Source organism: Narcine bancroftii, chromosome 4 (genome assembly GCF_036971445.1).
Source record: "Narcine bancroftii isolate sNarBan1 chromosome 4, sNarBan1.hap1, whole genome shotgun sequence".
Lineage (NCBI taxonomy): Eukaryota > Metazoa > Chordata > Chondrichthyes > Torpediniformes > Narcinidae > Narcine > Narcine bancroftii.
The window spans coordinates 131,549,784-131,575,163 of NC_091472.1; the positions used below are offsets into that span (position 1 = coordinate 131,549,784).

The 25,380-nt window shown below is 44.4% G+C and overlaps 1 protein-coding gene across 6 annotated transcripts in view; it reads left to right on the forward strand.

Moving 5' to 3' along the window:
* The first annotated feature begins 306 nt into the window (after positions 1-306).
* LOC138761167 (transcriptional activator MN1-like) overlaps positions 307-25,380 on the forward strand; it is a 151,007-nt gene continuing 125,933 nt past the window's right edge. For 2 of the 6 annotated variants that reach the window (XM_069932875.1, XM_069932876.1), the window contains exon 1: positions 896-4,747. In XM_069932875.1, the coding sequence (XP_069788976.1) occupies positions 1,138-4,747 (3,610 nt within the window). In that variant the 5' untranslated portion in view covers positions 896-1,137. The other 4 variants (XR_011356163.1, XR_011356162.1, XM_069932877.1 and 1 more) reach the window with 4 other exon arrangements.

Here is a 25,380-nt window from a genome sequence, read left to right on the forward strand (position 1 = left end):
TAACGGGTCCAAACATTGTCCAACCTGACTGCCGTGGCAAAATATTGTTCTAAACAGGCATCGATAAGCCCTTGCTTTCTTGCTTTCTTGATCCCATGATACCTGTAGTTATCCCCTCCCCGCCCCTTATCCGAAACTCCTCTTTTTCTTTCTATCTCAGGCTATATATCTATTTGTCCATTTTCCTCTTTGTCTTCCTCATTTTATTAAGGAAGGAACGTGTCCCGGTCCACCTTAACTCCAAGCCCCTCCTTCTGGCCAGGAGCATGCGTAGCAATGATTGGTGGAGGAATAATGGCTGAAATTGATTGCAGACACCAGTATGCAAACTTGTTGCTGGCTTTCCGGGGGATGAGATCAGGCTGTGTTCCTCTAGCCAGCAGTAGTGATCGAGACAGAGAGAGAGAGAGAGGCGTGCAGAGAGAGAGAGAAAACAGACAGTGCTAACCTCATACTCAGTTACATGTGTTGGATCAACGTTTTTACAAGGGAACGCGAATTGCAACGAGAATATTCCAGTCAGGATTGTTTGCTCCGGGGATTTCAAGTCAGTGGATGTCTGCAAGTTTGGAAGCAGTGTGAGCGGGCAGGGGGTACACCGTCCGAGCGTCTTCTGTCCGATCTCGTCTCGCCGCCTTCTGTGGACTATCGCTGGACAACAGAGAGAGGGAGAGAAACCTCAACCACCCCCCCCCCCTGTTTCCCCCCGAGTAGAACAGCGCTGGGAGATTGCATCCCTATTGCCAAGATCAAGGACAGACTGAGAAAGAGAGGAAATTCAGAATAAATAATAAAATCCAAGAATTATTTTTTAAAGAAAACAATTGCTGATATGAAGGCTGAAATGACATTGTTGAGAGAGTGGAATCACAATGTGATCCAGCGCAGGGTGAGTTTCTCTGCAAACGTTTCTCATTGTGTTTGAGGCATTTTTAAAATTATCTTTGGACATTGGAAGAGACCGAAATCTTTATCATCCCCCCACCCCCCTCCCTTCCCATTTACTTTTATGGTTTTTATCTTGATTTGGGGTATTTAAACCCATTAATTATTGTAATTTTTTTGCTGTATTTGAGACTGCGAAGATAGCTCCGGGGGCTCGGCTGTCATGCCGTATTGATCGGGGCTTTGGGAAGTATGTTCGGGCTGAATCAATTCAGCAGAAGCGGTGGCCAAGGAGCGGAGAGAAACTTCGGCCAAGCTCCCTTGGGTATGTCGGGGCATTACAAGGGCCCGAGTTTTGCCAACGGGGGCGGCAGTTCCATGGGAGAACAGGGCATCAGTGCCCTGAACGAGCCCCCGCTATTGGGGATGGGCATGAGCCCAGCTCTAGGTGGAGACCAGTACGCCTTCCACGCCCGGGCTCACTCGGAGCTGCACGGAGCCGGGGCCATGTCACAACCGCAGCCGCCGCCTCCTCCCCCGCCTCCACCCCCTCCTCCTCCTCCTTCTCAGACCCAACCTCAGCCCCAGCCCTCGGCAGCGCACGGTTACTTCCCCAACGGGCATCACCAGCACCATCACCCGCATGCCCACCACCCTTTCAGCGGCAGCTTCTGCGGATCTGAACCCGGCCCATCCTGCCTGCATGGGGGACGTCTCCTGGGGCCCCACGGCTACAGCGGCAACCCCTTGAGTGGGCAGCAGCCAGCTTTTGGAGAAAGTTATGATCCCATGGCCGAGAATGCGGGTGGAGGTGGAGGCGAAGCCTTTGCACAACAGCAGCCGGCCCCGAGCCGAGCAAGTAACCTGACAGACTATCGCCAGCACCATGCCCCTTCGTCTAACCCCACGCCTTGCCTCCCTCTGGACCAGTCACCCAACCGCGCTGCTTCATTTCATGGACTTCCATCTTCCTCCTCCTCCGAGGCGCACGGACTGGAGCAGCGACGCCTGCCAACCCAGCCGCCTGTGGACTCGATGGAATACAACTATCAGAGTGATCCTCCCTTTGACATGCCTGTCTTTTCTCCCTCTGAGTCCAACGCCCAGCTTCCTCATTTCGGCGCCGGAAGGCAGGTGCCCAGCAGCAACTTTCCTGCCAGCCCCGTTATGCCCAGGACCCCGGGCTTGGTGGGAATGGGTAAAGTCCACCCTCCGCAACAACACGGTGTGTTTTACGAAAGGTTTGGGAGTGCTCGAAAGATGTCTGTGGGCATGGAGCCCGGGGTCGCTGCCAGGAATCCTCTGATGCAGCAACAGGCAGGTTTACTTGCTCGGCAGAACTCTTGCCCCCCAGCAATACCAAGGCCACAGCAAGCGGAGGCTGGCGCTCCTGGCTCCAGTGTGCAGGACAATGGGCCGATGATGCAGAATCACCACGCTCCGTTTGAGTACCCCATTCAAAGGTTAGAGAACAGAAACCTGCACCCTTACAGCGAGGCGATGTTCAACATTCAGCATCAGCCGAACCAGAGGCTCCAGCATTTCGATGCCCCTTATCTCAACGTAGCGAAGCGGCCCAGGTTTGACTTTGCCAATAATCACAACGTGGACAATTGTGCTACTTGGAGTGGTAACAGTTTGCACAACGCCAGTTTGGAAAACCATTTGTCGCCATCCGCCTACCCTGGACTTCCCAATGAGTTTTCACCACCTGGTCCGGAGGGCTTCCCTCACGGTCCCCCTCTGCAACACCCGGGGACCGATCAGCAGTCCTTGCAGCAGCGCCAGAACATGCTGATGATGTTTAAGCAAATGGTGTCGCGGAACCAGCGGCACCGGATGAGGCAAACGGATCTCCAGCATCTGGGCCACCATGGTGATGTCAATCAAAACAGCATGGCGCACAGTAACCAAGTGGGGACCATGTCCCAACCGCACTTTGAGCGGGAAAGCGGTGGCAGGATGTCGAATTTTGATCACCAGAACCCACCCATGGCTCAGGAAAACTCGTGGTTTGCAGGTCCTCACCCGCCCGGAGATATGCTTCAGAGAAGGATCGGCGGGTCCGGCGTGGCATCCGAGGGGAGCCCCCACGAATCTGTCCAGATGAACTTGCAGCAGAATGGGTCAAACCTGCTGTTCAGGACAGGTGGGAATGGACTAGCTATGCAGGAGCCAATGAGAATGCCAGGCGAGGGACATGTCCAGGGTTTGCACTCTCCTGGGATGCACTCACAGTTTGGCAGTAATATGGGAAATGTCTCCCAAATGCAGTCTCCAAGTGCAAGCATCGGGCTCCCCAACCCCTCGAGCGACAGAAGAGCCGCTCCCGATTTTCCTGGTCCCCCAATTGGCGGACAACCGGGCTTTCCCTTTGGAGGACCGAACCGGGCGGCCAACCCCCACAATAACCCTGCTGGAGTCCCTCCATCTCCCGGAAATTACCCGGCCCAGTCCGAATTTCAGCCCAATCAACGCCCCTCCATGAGCAAGATCGGTTCTCTCTCCTTGGGCTCCTTCAGCAAGCCCGGTGCCAAGGACAACACCATCTACGGTCAAAGCTGCCTTGCCGCCCTCTCCACGGCCTGTCAGAACATGATCGCCAGTTTGGGAGCCCCGAACCTCAATGTCACGTTCAACAAGAAGAACCAGAACGAAGGGAAGCGCAAACTGAGTCAGACCGAGCAGGACGGTGGGAGCGGGGGCCCGACCAATGGCGGTGGAACTGCAGTTGGGAGCGTCGGTGGCACCGCCACCGCGAACAGTGGCAACGGGCCGGAATACTTCCAGAGCAACACTCCTCAAAACGGCCAGATGGGGGTATCTGGCAACGGGAGCGCGAAGCTCGCTGCGCCCGTGCCCCAGAACTGTACCCAGGGCCAGAACCAGCCGACACAGGCGGAATGCAACCTCTCTCCAAACTATGGGTTGGAGGCCGTTCCAACTGAAGGGAAAGGACAGACGGGGAGAGGGAGAGGGAGGAGGAAAAGAGACAGTGGTCACGTTAGTCCGGGGAATTTCTTTGACAAGTATTCAGCTGAGAACGTGAACCCGGTGGTCAGCCCCGGGTCCCAGGGTCAGTCGGCACACGCCGGAGATCGAGGTGGGACCACGCAGGACAAGTCCCTCACCTCTCCATCCTGGGCGAAAGGGAATGACCTGCTCCTCCCAGACCAACCCGACCTCATGTCCTCCCTCGACAGTGGGATCCAAAGCGTGACAAAGTCCGACGGCAGTTCTCCACAGGTCGACTTCTCCGACGATGTCACCAACAATTACGGGAACGAGGACGAGGTGTCGTCGAGTTCCGACAACAACATGTCCAAATCCACGCGGTTAATGACCAGTTCCCCCAAATTGCAGCGCGTGGACCACGGTCTGAAGCAGATGGGTCACGCCATGCTCAACGCACACCCCAACAGCAACTCTACCTCCAACGCAGGGCCTGTCGCTGACAGCTTTGGGCTTAGCAGCAGCGGGAGTGGGCATCCCGGCACCCCGGGCATGGAGCAGGTCCGAACACCCACCAGCACGTCAACGCAGGACGAGATTCACCCGCTGGAAATCCTGCAAGCACAGATTCAGCTTCAGCGGCAACAGTTCAGCATATCTGAAGACCAGCCTCTCGCCATGAAGAACAAAAAAGCTGAGTGCCCCGGTCAGAATGGGGACACAGAACTGGCCGCTTGTGGCACGGACAATAGCAAAGCTGCCATCAGTACAATAGACATTGAGTCACTGATGGCGGAGCATAACTCGACCTGGTACATGCCCAGCGACAAGACCATGATGGATCCACAGGATGAGGACAAGCAAATGGCACCGTGGGAAAAGGCCAAAACTGCAAGTACCAACAAAGAAGGTAACTTATTAATTTCTGTTTTACACTGATCCATAATCCACCTTCCAGTCGCCAAGTCGTCGGTTTGATCAGACAGAGCTTCTGAAGTTGGAAATCTGTGCATTTCCCAGTGCAGTTGAGCTTTGAAGGAGTCACTGCGGCTTCCAGTCAGTCTCCTGGGGTAGACGGTTAGTTCTGTGAGGGAAACAGGCGTTGGAGAGAGGAAGGACAGTTTATGGTGTCAAGGGCAATTTATGGCGGAAGGGAAGGGCGATCGCACTTTTATATTTCGAGGACAAATGCTCCTTCTCGCAGTGAGCAAACATTTTCTCTAATGAATTGACTGAGGACCAGCGGATTAGGTTTCGGAAGGTTCTCCTACTTTCATGGGCAACAGTGAAAAATTCATTGCAGTTTCTTACAGACAAAACCATCTCAATTCCTGGAGGGCCGGGGAAGTATACTTCATCTCTGATTAATGTTTACTTATTGTGCGTGAAATGAAATGGGGTCTTTTAATACAGCTTCTAAACACTGAGGTTACACTTCAGCAGGCCAAGTGGGGGGTGATGAACCTTCCGCCTGCAACATTGGTTAAATTAACCCTTTAATGACCGCCCTAATGTTTGTCACGTTGGTCAGGGGCTAGAGAAGAACACTGGGCTGCCCCAAGTTGAACTTAACGGGAGTCTGAGCGATACCCACCAACAGGTTTAGTTGAAATATATTGATTGGAAGTTTTGTTTTGTAGTGTGTTGTGCGCGACTGGTACGAGAGGGGCGAGGGGGACTTAGAGCGGAGTGCACCGGATAACAAGGTTATCTGTCACAGACAAAAATCCTCTGCTCATTTGAGGTTCAAGACACTCAGTGCAGAATAGTCTTACTTAATCGTCGTTAGCACAGTTATTCCGTTCTTTACCATCATCTTTTTGTTCGTATTGGTTTTATAATTTAATCTGTTTTTCAAGAGCTACTTTGTAAAACAAAGCTGCATTGGTTTATTCCGCTTTTGTTCTTTCTCAAGAATAATTAATTTGCCTCGCTCCTCCGGCTTGCGGGTTACACAACAGGTCCTTGCAGTGGTGTGCTGCTCGGCTTGACTGCCAGTTCACCTATGTGGTTTGCCTGCCCGGCTCCTGACACATGCACATATCGCACTGATAAGAAGGTTCCTTGCACGGATTTAGGAAATGGTTGGGGGCGGAAGGTGAGGATGGGTAGGGGTGAACTCGAGAAGTTGGAACTGGAATCATGCGATCGCCACTGTCTCTCCTGTGCGAAAGTGTAAAAGTGGCCCTCCTGGTTGTTCCTTTGTTCTATTTAATACTCAGCACGGGAGGGTTGTGATCTAAGGCGGGCGTGTTTAACATGCAGGGGCTGTGAAGGGGAGACGCACATTAGCATTCTCTGAGCTTCGCGACTGCAAGCAAATAAATTAGTTTGTTGAGAATCTTCTTTCCACCTTTAAATGTCGTTTCACGCCGTCCTTCCTGTCCTTTCGTGTTCACAACAGTAAAGGCCAACAGGATCAATAACTAGTTAGCAGAATTCCTGTACAGCTGCATTTTGGGTTTGGCTGAGGAATGAGTTTGAAATAAACCTGCATCATGCGGACTGATTGACCTGTAACAATCTCTATTGATGAAATGCTTTGTCTGCGTGGTTTTTGCGGCTTTATACTGCCCCCTCCCCACACAAACTCTCGCCCAAATAGACCTATGCCAATAAAGAATGAAATGTACATCCAGAACAATCTTGTCTCAAATTTACAGATGTACAATTCAATTACTTTTGTATTTGCACATGCAGTTACAAGACTCTTTCCTGTTGGGTCTAATAATATCTGAAGACATTCTGCTCCAACTCTCTCGTTTAAATTTTCATGTTAAATCACACATTTAGGTACACAGAGCTATAGATATCCTTACACACTCAATTAGAAATATTAACCCAGCTACAATCTTAATCTAATCACACTCCCAATGCATAAATACAGACGGTTGGAGCTGCGTCAATTTACACTCAGGTTCATTCGCACGCAGCTATTTACGTCAAACACTATTTCAGCTACACACACTCACCCCTACCCCCGCATTCGTGTTCTGTGCTGCTCTTGTATCTTCCTTGATTTTTCCAGACTTTCCCATCAAGGGTACAGACATCTTAAATGTTTAGTTAACTCGCCGGGCATATTTTGTAAACGATAAATAATCAGACCCATCGTGCAAATATGATGGGGTGCGCCCTCTCTCTTGCTTGGGGAAGTTATGTCAATTTTTCTGTATGGAATATTTTTAGATTTTAATTTAATTGGAAGAAGGTTCATGGAAAAGTGTGACTTAAAAGTTCATTTCTGTGTAACCAAGGGATGGAAATTGTGCTTTTGCTATTGTCCTTTCAAGTTAATTCCAATTGCCCTGGGGTTGAAGGACTCTGGTACTTCTGAATGGCGCTTTCTTCAAGAGTAACTTTGCCAGAAATGCGGAGTAAGGTTGCAAGCAAAATCCAAACCATTCCCACATGTTAAACTTTACTCGTACTCTAACCAGGAAACAAAATCATTTCTCAGAAACAAAATCACAATCTTTTCTTGCAAAAAAAACCCACACAATTTATTCTCGCTCTCTGTCAAAATTCACACACAAGTAAACAAGCGCGTTCCTTAGTATTTTAGAACATGACACAACTCAGCTGGCTTTAGGAGTGAGCCCTTGCTCGCGGCCGCACCTGTTTGCGATACAATTGTCCAGTTCGCTCGTTAGCACTTCCGCCTTTCCAACTTCTTGCAGTATTAAAATGCTTTCAAGTTCAAAAAGTGTCGAGACAATTCAGTATTCATTCCTCAGTTTCGGTGGGAGACTTTGGTTTGGTGGAACGGTCAGCATTCTGCACAGTCAGAAATAAAACGTGGATTCATTGGAGGTGCTCCTGTCTGGATTCTAGCGTTTGTTTTGCTGATTAGGAGTTGTGGTGGGTCTGGAATCTGTAACCTGTGCCCTTGGAATGAATGGCCTTACCCGCTGTGACCCGTGCTGAGATGGACGATCTGTGGCAACTATAATTTCGGCACTGTCGCCTTTTCTACAGTTTACTAAAACTAGAAATGCATCATTCTGCCGTTTAAAATTAATAAATGACACTCAGCAACTTGGATTCACATGGCGCCTTTAACTCAGCCAGCCCTGTCAGGTGTTAGTTTACTCGTTGTTAGCTGCGGTATCTGATTTCACTTATTCGAAAATTTAGAGCACATTGTTACGTGCTGCAGTGTACCTGTGGGTAATATTAAGAATGAATAGTGGTGTGATTTAATGTTCAGTGTGTGACATTCCTGGTTAGAGATCTAGAATACCCTGTAAAAGCAGAACTGACTGGGATAGTTGGACTGACACATGAATCCATGTCCGTGTTATTCAGTCCGATGTTGCAGGTGTGAGATTCTAAATATATTCTTAATGTGTTCTAGGTTAGTCAAAGTAGGTACCGCTCACCGCAGAATATCTAATGTAACATTCCGCACAGTTGGATTTTATTTCAGGCCATGGAGTGATGGGAAACACATCTGTTTTTTTCTGGAACTGAAAACATTCCTGGGGTCCTCCGAGGGGTAACCCTTTCAATACTACCAGACTTCCACCTTAAAAGCTGTTTCAGAACGAGACAGTGTCTGGGGAACGGGCTGCTTGGCTAAGCCGTGGTAATGGAGGAGAATGGAAACAACTGAGAACAGTGAGGGGTAAGGAAGAGATACACTGAGAAAGGAATTTTGTTCGTGCAAAGCCTTTAATTATTAAATTAGACCGCGGGTGGTTTAGATTTTGAGACCATCCTTTGTTGGATTGGCAGATTCCAATAGCGAATGTGTTTTAAATATTTCACGGGGGTGGGTGGTAAGTGTTGGGGGTCGGGGAATGGGGAAGGCGTTCAAAATGTAACAGGAATCTCTTCCAGCAACACTGATACTCAACTTGTTAACCAGGCGGAGATTTAAAAAAAACCTGAGCCTTCTCCACAGTAATCGCCCAGAATATCTCGGTTAAACTCTCCCCCCCCCCCCTCCCACTTTGACTAATGGAACGGATCGACTATCAGATACCACGATTACTGATTAAAGCATGACTAATGTCTTGGTTATTCTAATACTTGTGTATTCACTTAGATGTTTCGATGTGACAATATCCCTCCATTCTGTAGGTATAAATAATATAATATTTTTCCCCTGGTGATTAAATGAAATGTTTGTGTTCTCCGCTATATTTGTCCTTGGGGATATTATGCTGAGGTGAGCGCTGTGTCTTTTAAATCAACTTTATCCATAGTTTAAAAATCCGAGGAAACCTCGCAATATCTGCGGTGAAGTTGTTAGGTCAAGACTCGGGGAAATTCAGTGTGTGTGTGTGTATATGTTTAAACACAAAAGCGCCCACATTTTTGGTGTGGGTGCTGGGCTCCCGCAGGGGGCAATTCTGGGACTGCAGTGGGTTGTTTGTCCCCGACCGCTGTTGACAGTCGCCGAGAGAAAAGTCGCCGCCTTCGAGTCGCGCTGTGGATTTTGCCCCTGCAGAGGAGCCCAGGATTCAGGCTTGCTTCGGTCAGGAGACCCGAAACGTAGGCGGTATCCGCGGATTCTGAATAGTGCAATATTTTCTGATGCACTTTCTGATCCATCTGATGCGTGTGTGCATGAGAGGGAGAGAGACGGTTTCTCCCAATGTCTCTATCTCTGTCACACACAGACACTCCCATATTCCTTAACTTGCGCAAATTCATGATCCCACTCAGTACTCTTTCCCCTTTTCTCGCAGAAGTCTGCAATTTGCCTTCACTCAAAGCTTTCTTATATGCATATGCATTTCACGCTGAGAATTTGAACACTGCAGATAGGAATTGTGTCAGGCCAGCAAAAGTTGTCCATTTCTGCATGGAAGCTGAAATGAAGAGAACTTGGAAGTATTAATCCCCTTCCCTCCCTTAGCTGGATAACTAGTCTTTCAATCTCCTATGAATTTATATCCATTTATCCCGTTAGTTGAGTACTATAACTTGCTCCAATTTCTAAATAAGAGCTATTACAGTCAGCTCAAACTTCAGTGCAATTAAACAATATACACTTCCAACGTTTGAGAATACTGGACTCAGTTTGAGGGGAGGCTACATTCATGATACAAACAGGTTGTTACTGGGAGACAGGGATGAAATCTGTAAAGCTCACTCCATACAAAAGTAATCATTAAATAGAGAAGGGAATAAGTGCCTGTTCAGCTTTATATTAACTACCTATTCATCTATTGAACGGCTTCTACAGAAGAGATCCCAAGAAACAGTCTGTGGGGATATTTGATTTTCTGTACAATAAGGGACTATTCATCTACTGAAATTGTTTCCAGCCACTCTGGGCTTGATACAGGTTTTGCTGATCATTTGTGTCAGTGTGTCTGACTTTCTGTTAGGTTTTCTAATTAATTTGGTTTATACCGACAGTCATTTTTTAAAAAAAACAAAAATGCCGAGCTCGTGTAATTAAATTCCGTCAATTTTGATCTCTTGATGCTGAAAATGGCTCTTTAAGGTTTTGCTATTTACATTGTTTGTTTACTTCAAGCAGAATGGGATCATGGATGTCATTTACTGGAAAAAAAACCCAAATATATACTGGGATCTGTCTGGTGTAAAATGTATGAGGTGCTGTGTTGGTGAATTGATTCTTTCAGCTCTTGGTTGAGCACCTCATTTAAGCCTTCCCTGTGTTGTAATCTGGATATTACATTAGAAAGCTCATACCTACTTCAGATTGAAAGTTTTACCTTTTTTAAAAAAAAAAAAATTCATTTTGTTTGAATTTCTAAGTATTTGAAGCAAGATGCTACTATCATAAAATGTGCCAATTCATTTAATTGATTATACATATAAGCAGTTTGGCATTAAAACTGTGTAAAGATCAGCATCCAATGTACTCTTCATAGATCAGAGTGGAATTTTTTTCACCAAGTAATTAAATCTTGAAGGGATGCTAATGTTTTTCACAAAATGCTGTAACTAGGAGTTTCACATTGTTGCATTCATACACAGAAGTGGCAATACAGTGCTCACCATGTTGTTAATAATTATGTTTTTGCATTATAACTATTTTGTCTGGAATCTAAATATAATCAGAAATCCAGTTCAAGGTGGTCTCTGCTCCTGCCTGTCAAATGCACATCCTGTTGATGCATGGGAGGGAATATATTGGGGGGAAAAAAGGAAGAATCATTTCATACAAGGAAATAGGCTCATCTTTCTTTATATTATCAACACACTTCCACACTTTTTGTGTCTTGTTTACCTCCGCACTGTTCAATACTTGGTTATTGTTTGGAACAGAATTACCATTTTTGAAAGTTATTTAATGAATCTCCATCACTCTTTCCATGCCAATGTACTGGTTTCTTCAAGTATTCATGCATCTCCCCTTTGAAAGTAAATATTGGGTCTGCTTCCACTGACCCTCAGTCATTCGGTCACCTGCCTACATTTTGCTCATACCTTGATGAAGGGCTCAAGCACAAAATGTTGATTAGGTATTTTTTATCTTCACTATACACTGTTTGACCTGCTGAGTTTCTCCAGCATTGTGATTTTATTTAAATAAATTTTCCTCCTTGTTACTTTTTGTCAGAACTCTCATTCTGTCAGTTCAAATTTTTAACAAGAAGCTTATCTACAATTGTTTTATATTTTAATTTGATTTCTTTTGTTTTGCGATAACATTCCTCAGTGCTTGGTCTAAGAGTGAAAGCAGTCAGTGTGAGAAATGACTTGGGATTAAAGGCTGGCTGTTTGATATCTATGTGCACTGATGCCTGTGATACCAGACCACATGATTCATACACTTCTGAGCCCAACTGCACACTGCTGGGAAAATGGGGATCAAGTTCCTTTTTGGAGAGTGGATCATGGAATGATCACAGAACTTTGCTGTTAGGGAAAAGTAGAAAATTGTTGAGAGAAGGGGACTGTCATTTTAATTTTACTTTTAAATTCATTGATCTTTCAAAGGTTAAAATGGGAGTGGTAAGTTAAATGTCATTCTCAGCAGCGCTGCCGTATGTGTGACTTGGAACTGATAATGACACCTCTGTGAGGAAGTATTTCTGTGCTGGGTATTTAGTTTCAGTCTTAGCTGAGGAAGGCGACAGTGAAGGTGTTAATTACTCTTGCTGTAAATAGCTCACTTATTACAGATCAATTAAATCAGAGCTTTATTTGGAATTATTTTGGAACCAATGCACACTAAAAAAAAAACAAGCTCCCCTTGTTCAAAAATATAATGATTGAAAATGGTTACCTGTTGCTTTATGTGGGCTGGATATCAAGCAATGTTTAAGAGAGGAAAGAGACAGTCGTGGTGGAGGGAGTTGGTGATGGTGTGTGTGACGTTAAACTTGTCTTTATAAAACTTGCTGAGTGTTTGATGACTTCATTCTGGAAATGCTGAACTGCACAGAATTAGAGGTTCAGTGCCTTGACGTTGAGGTCTACAGTTTGCTTCATTACCATTCTTGCTTCCTACGGAAAGCCCAGCATGCTCTGCTGTATAATTCATGCTAACAGTGAATCCTTCTTTATTTCTTCTAATGCAGTCAAATATCCCTAAAAATATAAACTGAAGCTTTGTGCTTTGATTTGTATATGAAAGACAAATAATATGTGTAGGATTGATGTTTTTGAACCATCTGAAGAAAAGATGGAAATGTTTTTTAGTTGGGGGCAGGAGTGTAAAAGATCAGGCAATTGATATATGTTACCCCACTGACACAGTCATTTCAACAATGGTTCCAAGATATGGGATTTTGTTCTCCATCTCATTGACAGTCTGGGTGCCCACAGTGAAGACTAGAGGAAAGATAAAGGTTACATTATTGTCATGTAATACTACATTTAGAATGTAACATGCATGAAATTCTTTAACTTTGTCTACTGTAAGGCAGACAGAGAGTCGCCACTTTGTCCAGCGCTCCTCACAGAAATCTACAGCACCTGGTGTTCTCAGGTGGTCTCCCCTCCAAGTACGGACCAGTCCTGAGCCTGCTTAGCTTCTTGGATCAGACAATCTTGGGCATATTCAGGCTATTAGTAGAGGTTTCGCTAGCTTGTTGACAAAGGAGTTATTGGTAAGGAAGACTTATTTAATCTGTATTTGCTGAGTAACCAATATTAGTTGCATGTATCGTCCCACAGTCAACCCTGCTACAATTGTTGTCATTCTTTTAATTCTCAGCTTCTCTGCCTGTATGGTGGATCACTGCCCATTGTTCACCCTTAATTTCAATGGAATAACAATTTGGTGCATACTACATTGAGTGGCTGTGGAGAACACAGTGTCTTAGGCTTTGTGGTCAATAGTATTTAATCCCTCCTGGATGCCCCAGACTTGCTGTTGATGTTATATAACAATTAAACAAAAGATCTAGGCTTGATAAGCCTACTAGTGACACAAATTCTTTAGATAATTTCAGACCCATTATGAGACTCACACCCACTGTCAATTTTTTGACGAATGAAGATAGTCTCCTTACTAACTCTGTTGGTCCTATTATGACATTATTAGTCCACAGTGAGGAGAGTCAGGCCCAGAACAGTTACTTATAAACACCATCATTATGATGTTGAATCCATTCAGTCCTTTTACAGAGGTTATTAGTTTCATCGTGGATCATGAGGTTTTTTTTGGTGATTACCTATCTGATGGTTTTTTATGTAGCATTTATGTAAGTGGTCCAGTTGCTGACTGGCACAAATTAAATCGAGTATTATTCTGGATTCTGGGCCAGGTGGATGTGTGTACACTACTGCAGGGGAATTTGTGGAGGAGGTGGACTCTCTCTGCTTCACCCTTGAATTAGCTATAGATGTTGATAGCCATGTAATACATTGTAAGGTTGGTGCCTGAGTGCCTTCCCCTATCTTGGGTTTATAACAGAAGTTTGAGATTGACATTGCATCAATTTGTAAAGAGAGCAAGGAAAAAGCTGCTGCAGAGAAACTGACGCCTTGCACATCCAAGTAGGCAATACTACATCAGCAAACAGTGAGAAGCCGGAGGAACTCAATGGGTCAGGCATCATCCATAAGCAAAAATGGTCATCAACATTTCAGGTCTGGATAAAGTGTCCACCTCAAAACATTGACTGAACATTTCTTACCCACGGATGCTACATGTCCTGCAGAGCTTGTTTATTCAAGTTTCCAGCATCTGTAGTGTTTCTCAACTATACTGCCTAGTTTCCCTCCACCCCTGTTCCACCATGAGTTTACACTTTCAGGAAAGGAATGAAAATAATTGGAGTTAATAAAAGCAAGTTGCCTCCAGAAAATTATTTGCTGGAGCAAGTTTAATCTTATCAACTGAACTGCTACAAATACGATCTGTGTCTGAACCTCAGTTGAAGTAAACTCTCTCACCACAATTACCATGGTGGCGTGTATGTCAAAATTACGACCAGTATGTTCATAGTAACAACTCTTCTGATTTTGGTTGTTAAGTGCCGAGTTCAAATTTAACATTGAATTTAATTATAGTAGTTTCTTCCAACTTTATGAAACTCTGAATAAGATTGGCTAATCATATGCCTGTACAGTCATGCCTATCCACCTGCCTGAGTTCATTGTTCTCTATCTGTTTTCTCAGATTTGTGTGTTCTTTAGTTTCTTCTGTCTACCTGTCTCTACTAAGCCATCTATTTACACCTGAATCTTTTGTGTTGGTCTTTCTCTCCTGTCCTTCAGTTTGAATCGGTCTATCTTCATTTGTTTGTTTGCCTGTGTCTTTCTGCATAATTCTCAGTGACTGTAGTTGTTTGATCTTATCTGTCATTATTCATTTTATCTTCCTTCATTCATACATCTTCTAATGTCTGTCCACTGTCTTCGGTACATTTTTTTCATGTACACAAAATCAACTACTTGAATCAAAATTTCTGTCTGCCTGACCACCTATCCTCATCTCGAAGACATGAGTGTGGGTAGATTAATTGGCCACTGTAAATTACTCTTAATTTGTAGGTGAGAGGTAGAATCCTGGAGGAGTTAAAGAGAATGTGGGGAGAATAAAAAAAAGTGAATTAAAATGTCAGATTAGTATAAAATCAGTAGTTGATGATGAATGGGCCAAAGGCCCTGTTTCTCTGCTGTATCTCTCCATGACCATTTTGTTCATCTAACTTTTCTATTTATTTATGTCTGTCTGTCCATTGTTTTTGTCCTTGTCTGCCTCTATCTTCCTCTTCAATCTTTGCATGACCCAGTTGGTAGGTATTGGTCTATCTTTATTTCCCTATGTTTGTCTTATTGTATGTTTATCCATGTTTGCTAACTCTTTGCCTGTCTTTGCCTGTGAGTGTCTGCCTTAGTCCCTGTGTACCTGTGTCTGTCTTTGTTTACCTCAGATTGTCTCCCTACCCCCACCCCCCCCCCCCCCCGCTCTATCTCACTTAAATCTCACTTAACTTTTTAAAATCTGTGTTAAAACCACATTACATTGTATATTTGACAAATTATGCCTGAACGTATTCTGGCATATTTTGTCATCCTGTATTTGATGTGTCAGGCTCGCTGATGGAATGATTCTTTTAAAGGTTTACAGCCAGTATACTTGCTTAGTGTGTCCACAAGAGTATTGAATGTCCTTTTTGATATTTGACAACTGGTATCACATGCTTAGTGCGTTGAACTGCTCATTTCCGACATCTTTCTGATTATCAGGACCTTCACTGAGCTTTCTTTGTTTGTGTGGAGGTTTGAGAACTCTTACTATTTTTAAGCTCAGTTTGAAAGGTGTTTCTAAATTTGATAACTTGTGCATGGTGTTGATTCCTGCCTTCCTTGGTAAAATAATTAAATATGTTCCCTGGGAGAATGTAACTTTCTTATCTGTATTCCATAAGGAATAATGCGTGGCGTGGTGTTGAAAATTAATTTTAGCAGGAGGCACTTGTCACATGCTTTGACAGTAAATATGTGAGAGCAAGTTAGGAATTTCATCTATATTTTAAAGATTATAAACTGTGCCCCTTCCTCTGCTAAAGATGCTGAGTGATCTGTGCATGTCGAGCGGGAATTCTTTACATGTTGGTAAATGTTGGAGGAGGTTTGAATTTGGAAATGTTCACACCCATCTCAATCCCCTCCTCAGCCAATTTCTGCAAGGATATAGCTTCCAGAAGAAGCTTTGGATATTGCCCAGGATTGAAAACTCTGGGTATAATGAGGAGAATGCATTCTGCACATTTGGTTGAAGCCATCAAACTCTGAGGGACTGTCTGTCTGTGTGATGTTACACTACTCTGTACAGCTCGAATGCAGCAAGTGGATGACATTCACTTAGCTCCTTCTCCACTCTGTTGCTCTCCAAACATTTTCTGCTGTTGACCATGGAGCCCAGATCTCAACAAATGTTGAAACCTGTAATTTTTTTTTTTAAAAAGTTGCCTTAGTATTGAGGAAGTCACTATTACATTATTTTGCCATGACCTGGCTCCTTCATTGTAAGGGATCTAGACAGAGGATATATTATAACTACCATATAACTGTTTACAGCGTGGAAACAGGCCACGTCGGCCCTTCAAGTCCACGCCGGTTCACTTGAACAACTCCACTAGCTTCCCCCTCCTACTCTCCGCCGATAACCCTCCAACCCCTCACATCCATGTACACAACCAACCTTCTCTTAAATTACAGAAGGGACCCTGCCGCAACTATCTCTTTTGGAAAATCATTCCATTCTGCCACCACTCTCTGAGTGAAAAAGCATCCTTTAATATTTCACCTAAAGTTTTGCCCCTTTACCCTTAACTTATGCCCTCTTGTTCCAACCTCCCCTGCCCTCAAGGGAAAGAGTCTATTTACATCTACTCTATCTATTCTCTAAGTTGAAGCATTCAAATGTTTGTAGAACTCTGAAACTCTCCTCCATAGAATTTCCTGGTTATAAATTGTCCATTTAAAACTACCAATCATGGGTGTCTGAATTGGGCTGGGTGGGGTTATATGTGATTCAATCCTATCTTGATGTTGCTTTGAATGATCGTGGGGAAAGGAGGGGGAACGAAAGAATATAAAGAAAGCAGCTAAGCCATCAATAACAATAGAAGCCTCCTAGACCAAGTCAGCCTTGATTCTATCCTACAGAACTGGAAGCAGGGCATGGAAAAGGTTTACCACCCTTCCAGGTTACTTTGGAGTAAAACAGGAAGATCTGTAGATGCTGAGTTCAAGTGCAATACCTAAAGTGCTGGAGAAATTCAGGTCACACGGCATTCCATCGGAAGTATGAAGGGCTTGGGCCTGAAATGTCAATCTCCTTTTATTTTCTATGGACGCTGCGTGATCTGCTGAGTTTTTCCAGCACTTTTGTGTATTGTGCAAGATTACTTGGGGTCTTCAGGAATCTATTTCTATGGCACATGACAAAAATTATATGGAATTAAGCCAGATCAGGATAGAAATTCATCTTCCATTGTATGCAATTGAATGGGCAATGTTCTTCCTTGTGAGTATTGAACATCACATTGAAATTTCATACCTTCTGAAGACCTTGTAGTCTGTCAAACAAAATTTCAGTTGCAGTTCAGTGCTACATTGCATATTGAACCTGTAAAACACAGGATAAATTTCTATGGCTCCAGGAGTTTTATATTTGATTTCTTCAAATCCTTTATTTTGATTATGAACATATTGGGGAAAGAGAGAAAAAAAAATTTGGATTGGGTGAGATCTAAAGCAATTTGATGAAACTTCCATCCACTCCAAATTTCCAGACATGGGATTGGGGGTGAAGTGAGGGTGTCAATTGATAATCTAAGGAAGTCTTTGAACAAAGACCCTTTCCCTGTGTGAACTTTCAGGTGGCCAGGATACCCCAACGTAAAGCCACCTAAAATACCCGAATGCGGCTGTTGGGAGGCCACCTGAAAGTGGAGAACCCTGACCTGAGGAGTACTTGCCCAACCCTTCTCGGGTAGGTGCATTCCCCGCTTCCAAGCGCTCCCCCATGGCACCTGAAAGTGGGTGGGACTACAGCCACAGTCGACAGGAGCCGATGTTTGCTCCGCGGCGCCTCTTCCTGCTGCGGTCCTCTCAGGTGCCAGAACAGGGCCTTCAGCACTCCCACCTGAATATCACTTTGTCCACCTCCGCAGCTGGCTCTGGAGCCACATTCTCCCAGCTACTCTACCTGAAAGCAGCTAGTGATGATTGCATTTGCCCACAGGCAGAAGGAGATGCAACAGTCTCTTAAACAGCTAAACTCCACAGGCATGTTGGCTGTTTGAAGTATTGTGCAATTTAAAGAGGGGGTAAGAAAGGAGTTTTTTTTTCCCCTGCTGCTCTTCCACCACATTTGACCCTGTGTTATATCTTCTCATTCAGGGTCACTTTGCCTGAGATAGAAAAGACAGGGTAGGGAGCACAGGGCCTCATTCAGGGGCAGCCAAGTAGAAAGACCAGTTTCTGCAGGCAGTCAGGATCTGATCAGTTCAGAAAATGCAGATGGAACAACTGGTTTACTTGTTTAAATATCTCAACCTCCAAAGTAAAATGCAAAAGCCAATTCTTGACTCATTGATTGTTTAAGTACAAGGTACATTACTATTTTGTTGCCTTTCAGGGAAACGGAATGGATTGCATATTCGGGGGGGGGGGGGGGTGGGGGGGGGTGGGGGGAAGAGAGAAAGAGAGAGTGAAAAGGAGGGGGGGGGGGGCGGGGGAAGAGGTTTATGCATGACCAGCTATAGTGAGTGGTCCTCTGTATATAGGTCTCATGCTGTGCTCATTTGATGGAGCTCAGACTGCAATTAAGCAGCAGTTTGTCAGAGTCCTCCAGTGGGTGAAGGGGACAAGCCTAGGGGCTGTGACAGGTATTCAAACTTAGTCCTGTCACTTAAAATCTCCCAGTTGTGTTTAAGTACAGTGTACATCTGATTCTCAGGAGTGACCACTTGGCAAATTGCAATTTCAAATAACTTCCCAGTGCGGAGAAAAGGGAAGCAGTATCAGGAATAAAGCTGCGCGTACATAATATCACAGACTAAGATGGATTGTGGCATCCTGATGTCAAGTTATTGCTTGTGGTTTCTGTTGGAAGAATTTCTGGTTGCGTTTGAAATCCTTGGAGTTTGATATTTCTTCTGAAGTTCCTGTGATGCCATGTGCAGGTGGTGCAGATGTAGTTTAAAATGTGCGTGCGTGGGCGTCGGTGGGCGTCGGTGGGTGTCGGTGGTAGGAAGTTGCATCGCTTTTTAGCAGGAAGATGAAGATAGGTATTAAATTTGAGTACAGTAGGATAACCAACAAAGGGACCCAAATCGGACATGCTCAATTTCACTGATTGTGACATGCTAATCGGTAAAGATTATAATGAAATGGATTGAAAGATAAAATTGAGTAATGTAGTGTTGCTTCGCAATTTAATTATTTTGATGTTGGGCAGGAATGGGAATTAGATTTCACACTTGGATGTGCTTGCTGTACAGGAATATGTATATCCAGTTTTTAAAAGGCTCATTTATTTCTCTTGGTTGTTTGCACCTTTCCCTTCCTCCTGCTTTTTGGATAGGAAAAGCTGGGATAACCTTACAATTTGAATTCCTGCAATTTTTGTTCTGTGTGTGTGAACATTTTCTTTCCCAGTTTGTTCCCTTGGTGCATCCCAGTTAACTCAGCTGAAAAGTACGGAGTCTCCCTATGATGGGGTCAGGAGCCCTTCCATCTTCCAGCCAAGTAGCTAATAGCACAAATAATGTCCATGTATGTGGCGTGCTTAACATTTTTTTTAAATCAAAAAGGCAGTTTGCAGAAGCAATTATGCTCAAAATTTGAAACCAAAGGAGATTGGGGAGGTTTGGACAATGCACCTGGTAAGGAGAATTTTAATGGAAAAATTTATGCAGGGAGTTCCAGGGCTCAAGGTGGCCGCTAAATAGTCAGACAAAATGGAGCTATTAACGTTAAGGCATTAAACTGACTGGAATTGTAGGGACACAGATATCTGGGTGGGTCTTTGCTGCTCGAAGAGGTCACATGTTTACAAAAGAATTCTTAAAATGTGGTAACTGAAAGTCAGTTGAACCATTTAGCTATGAGTTTAGGATTTGCCATTCATGAATGGCCAGTCTCACTGTGAGATTTGAAAAAAATTCCATAGTTGCTTTGATATCAGACTTTTGCTTCAAATTAAGTTTACAGTAAGATGTTGGAGGGACTCAACTGCTCAGGCAGCAATCAAGGAGGAAATGGTCAGTCAACACTTCTGGTGATGTGTATCAAAGGATTCAAGTTCCCAGTTTCAAATATTGCTGGTCCTCTGGACCTCCTGGGAGGTCTCACAAGGTTGCCTGCAGGTTGTGATCCCAGCACCTAGCTTCAGAATTATGTCACATTACACTCTGGAGAACCTTGGAGTGCCAGCTAAAGATTACCTGTGGCCTGTGATCCCAGCACCTAGCCTCTGATTGATGGCACTGTGCACTCTGTTCCCTGTCACACCAGTGGGTGGGCCATGCTATGATGTCTGACTTATCTGCTGACATCCCAAAGTCTTTCCATCATCAACAAACCACAAGTTTGGATCGAATGTTCTCCATTGATCTAGATGTATGGAGTTTACTCAACACACAAGAAACTTTACACTATCTAGGACAATGCAGCCACTCGATTTGCATCCACCATCCTAAACGTTAATTCTTTCCATCTCTCAACCACACAGATTGCAGTGCATACCAGTTAGCTCTAGTTAAACTGCCTGGACTCCCAACAACATTCTCCGACATCCACAACCTCCACTATGGAGAAAGACAAGAGCAGTAGGCATTGAGGAACATCACCTCTTCAAGTTCCATGCCGTCCTTACCAGCAAAATTTCACTCTTCCTTCATCATTGTTGGTTTTTAAATCCTGGAATTCTCTCCCCAACAGCATTGTGGGAAGACTTTTACAAGAAGGAAAGCTATTGTCAAGAAGGTGGTTCATCACAATCTTCTCGAGGGCAATTAATGCTGGGCCTGCTAGCAAAACCTGGATTCTGCGTTGAATAAATAAAAGAAAAATGGATTCTTGTGGGTTGTATGTGTATTATTTAAATGAACTCATGATGTTAGCATCAGGGTAATGCACAAATCGCGTAGGTGTGTGCAATAGTTGGTGTGAATGTGCATATGCACATGAACACTATTTTGTATGGATCCATACAACGTAACCTATATATGCACAATGGGTATACTAAGTGCAATGTGTAGATCAGAGAAATAGTCCCTGACCTGTTACTGCCCGTGAAGTGAATTATTGGATAAGATGCTTCTGGTATCCAGTGTGTTACCTGACAATTGTTGGTGTCTTTAGAATGGAGCTGAAGTTTAACTTTCCAGTTCCAATTTTGTCATTTAACGAATTGTTGAAACTGTTCTTTTCTGTAACTTTCTTGAGAGAGCCACAGTGTTCTGGATGAGAGTCCTTTCTCAAAGCCACTGATGCCATCATGCATTAGTGTTCTAATTGTCATTCAGCATGTAAGCTGGTGTCCTTGTGTTGCACTGTAGATTTCCTGGCACAGTCCCTAATGTCACAATGAAGCTATTGCTTTTCCTCAACTAAATTACTTTTCAATCACCATGCTTGGTAGCTATTTAAAAAAAAAACTTGTATGTTTGATGTGTCGGCATTAGGGATGGAGATATTCGGTTACTTGTTTGGGCTGATGTGACAGCTTCTCCCAGCCTGTAACCCCCACCACCAAGGACAAGGGTAGCTGTGTCAAGGAAACATTTGTTTGGAAGTTTCCTTCGACCATCATAACTTGGAAACACACGAGACTGATAAGGTAAATAGGGATAAGGAGAAAGAATGAGAGCAATGGTGGTGTAAGTGTACAAGGAGTGAAGATACTGGGGATGAGGAGTGAAGATGCAGAGGGAGAGCAATAGGGTGTATGTAGAGGAGATGAAAGGATAGCATGAAGAGTGAGGGGACAAAGGGTGCAAGTAAGGATTAAGTGAGATAAAGGAGCAGGGAGGTGAGGGGGATGAGAGACGAAGGAATTTGGGCATGCGAACTAAGGAATGGGTGAAGACACCAGCAACAAGGAAACATGGTGTGGCTACTAAGGTTGAGGTTATTTGTGGTGATGGAGTAAAATGAGGGATGCTTTGGCTGAAAGAACTAGAGGTGGGTAGAGGGGAAGGAATTGAGAGTGCATGGACCAGGCTTGTTGATTTGGAGGGGTGAGGTGTCTACTGATAAAAGAACTAATGATGTGGGTACAAGCGGCAAGGGAGCTCAGAATGCGGGCACAGAAGTTATTGGCACCAATTGGAAAGCTCATTGGTGCAGGTGCAAGGGCTGAGGGGATTTTGGCTGAAGAAGCTTGGGGTGAGCCATCGAGAGGTGAACACATGGGGGTTGTTGACAATAGTGCGGCATCTATAAAGTGTGAGAGCACAGGTGAAGGAATTGACAAATGCAGCTGGAGGCATCGTGTAGATGTGTTGGAAGGAATTAGTTTGGCTGGGCTGCTGTGGGGACTGAAGTGTGGATAGGAGGTTGGAGGGGGAAGGAGACAATATGAAGGCTGAAAATAAGTTGTGTAGCTCACGTATGCCATCTAAAAGAACTCTAGGCTCGTGCATTTGGACAACAAAGAATTGAAAAGGAAAGATTGAAGTTTATTTCCTGCCTTGTATTGTATTTGTCATCAGCATAAGGTTCAGTACTCTCACAGAATCCTGAGCTCTGATCCAATCATCTAGTAAGTTGACTTCTATTTGGTAATGTTTTTAGGTGTGGATGCAGCATTAAGTCAAGTTTAGGATTGATTGAGGTAGCCTGCGGTAGTAGAATAGTTTGATAAGCATCATTGCCCATGCTTGTTAAATGGACATCAGGGCAGAGTTCAAGTTGACAGCTAACACTCAAAGCATCTCCTGAAGGAAAACAAAGTGATGAGGAGACCAAGTGCAAAGAAGTGAGGCTTGTGTTGTATCTGTTGTGGCAGCTCCCTGTTTAATTGTGAGTGGTTTTGTGAAGAATGAGCTGATTTTTTTGAGGGGGGGAGGGTTTTGATGAGTGGATGTAGGAGTACAGCTCTGATGACACGTCTGACTGCCCTCTTTGTGTTTTTTAGATGCCGTTCTCCACGAGGACAGCTGACACAATGTTGCGATAAAGCAAACTTGTTACTTGTAGTCTGTAGCTGGGCAGTTGGCGTGCGCATGGGCTGAAAGAAACGTAAAGCAGTTCGAGGTGTTCAGCGTGGCATCGGCGCGTGAGCGCGCGACAAAAAGCACGGTGCGTATTTCCTCCCGGGGTGTGTGGTGCTGGTGTCAGTGGAGTTGAATAAAGATCAGACGTTTAAATGTGCAGTAGATCAGTGATAGAGGAGGCACAAAAGACTATAGAGAATGGGATCTGAGGCAAAATAAAACTATCTGTTGGAGGGACTTGCTGGGTCCGGCAGTGCCAATGGGATTGCAGACCTCGCAGGTTGAGGCCATCATTAAGCCTTCATTGACTTACTGAGTTCCTCCAGTAGATTGTTTTCTTCTTTGCCTCCGATCACTGAAAAATTCCGGTTAATTCAGAAATGCTGATCAGTTCAATCCTGCCATCTTTCCATTTAGTTTGAGGAGCCACCAATTTGGGTAGCAGGATTTGGCGTTTCCTCGTGACGTTTCACACCTGTTTCCATTTTCTTTTAAGGTACAGGATAATGTTTTGTCCTGGGTTGAAGTTCTATTCTTCCACCTGCTCCAGACCCCCCCTCCAAGTAACATTCCTGATGCTTCACGGTGGTGTAGTATGACAGGGGCCCTGCTGCCGCGGCTGATCTCAGTCACTGCCTCGAAGAAAATTGACTCTGTTGCCACACCCTTGTTGCATCCAAGGCCGTCGAATCTATATCTCTATTCAGCATGTTCTTTCCACTTATTGCCTAGGAATTAAGGATAATTCAGGCTGATAGTAACATTCACTTTGTTTTGCCAGTGGAACAACATTCGGATCTAGTCTGCACTTGGGCAGGTTCTGAATGAAGGTTCAAATACCAGCTGAGGGCAATGTATAGTGATGATACTGTCAACACTGACTGGATGTTTCATCAACATGGAACTCCCCCCCCCCCCCCCCCCCCCCCCACCACCCTTCTCCCAAAACAAAGACTACCCATCAGAACATTCATGGACGTGACCTCATCCATTGGGCCTTCCAAAGCCAACTGTGAAGCAGAGACATTGTTGTCCATTAGAAATGTTGTAGGCCATCAGCCAGACATGCTGCATCCCTGAAATGTTTGTTGAAACATTCCCAAAGGCATCCAGGACAATCCAGGGCTGTGGCCCACCTAAATGCAAGGATAATGTCTTCGGCTACGTCCGGAGTCCCATTGTCCTACTACTATTTGATATGATGTAATGTATTTTGATATTTATTCCATCTGTAATTACTGAAGCTACCTTTCAAAAGAAAGATTTTAAAGTAAGATTTAATTCACTGATTTCCTCAAATTGATTACTTGGGTGAATGTGGCCACTGGTGGACCATCAATAACATAACTCCTTCCATGAGTCACATTTCCTCCGACTGCATGTTGACACGAAGGGCATGGGATGTCAAGGGTCCCTTCAGCTTTCGAGGTTAAAGAAGAAGTCTGAAGGTGCTGTAAAACTGGAACTTTGCACAAAAAAACTGCGGGAGGAACTCAACAGGTCTTGCCGCATCCATGGAAAGCAATAGGCATTCAACACTTGGGGCCTGAGCCAGATTTTGATGTGTTTTTTTTTGTGCTGTATACACCTTTGTCATTCAAGTTGTTTTGAAACCTAATATTTGAGTTTCTGTTCTGATCAAATATTGAAATAAATGGGAGTGGGGAACTTGCCTTAATAGGGAGTGACTGCTCATCTCTTAGTGGAAAAAAAACCACACACAAATGCTGGAGCAACTCAGCAGGTCAAACAGTGCAAAGGTAAAGAAAGATACATCACCGACGTTTTGGGCTTGAGCCCTTCATCAATTCTGTTTGGACATCTCTCGTGTTCCCCCACATTCTTGATGAAAGGCTCAAGCGGAAATGTTGGTGATGCATCTTCACATAAAGGCACTGCTGAGTTTCTCCAGCATTTGTGTGTTTTTTCACTTCATCACGGTGTCAACAGAATCCCGTGTTTTACTGCCCATCTTTTTGTTGTCTCTTAGTACATGAGCTAACTGGTTATGGAATAGGAGCTCCGAAGATGACATCAAAGGCGTGTTACTGTTTTATTCCTTCTTTTGGATAATTTTAAAAAGATATTAAGAATGGAATTTCCTTCACTTCCTCTGCCCTCTGGAGCAAGGAGTTGAATTGCATTATGTGACAAAAAAAATAACATCCATCTGCTTGCTTCAAATGACGCAACATAAAAGTGGTATCTGATTAAAGGAAGTGTTATTGCTTTTTTCTGGATGAGTAGAAAACAGAATATATTTGGTCACTTTTAGTTCTGAATGAGCCTTATTGGTTCTTTGATAAGGCTGCACGAGGGACCAATGGCACCGGGGACTCTGCCATTGGCAATGCTGGGCCTTGCATACTTTGTCCAAATGCCTGGATTTCATGAGAGAGAACAATGTTTGCTGGTGACTGTTCCA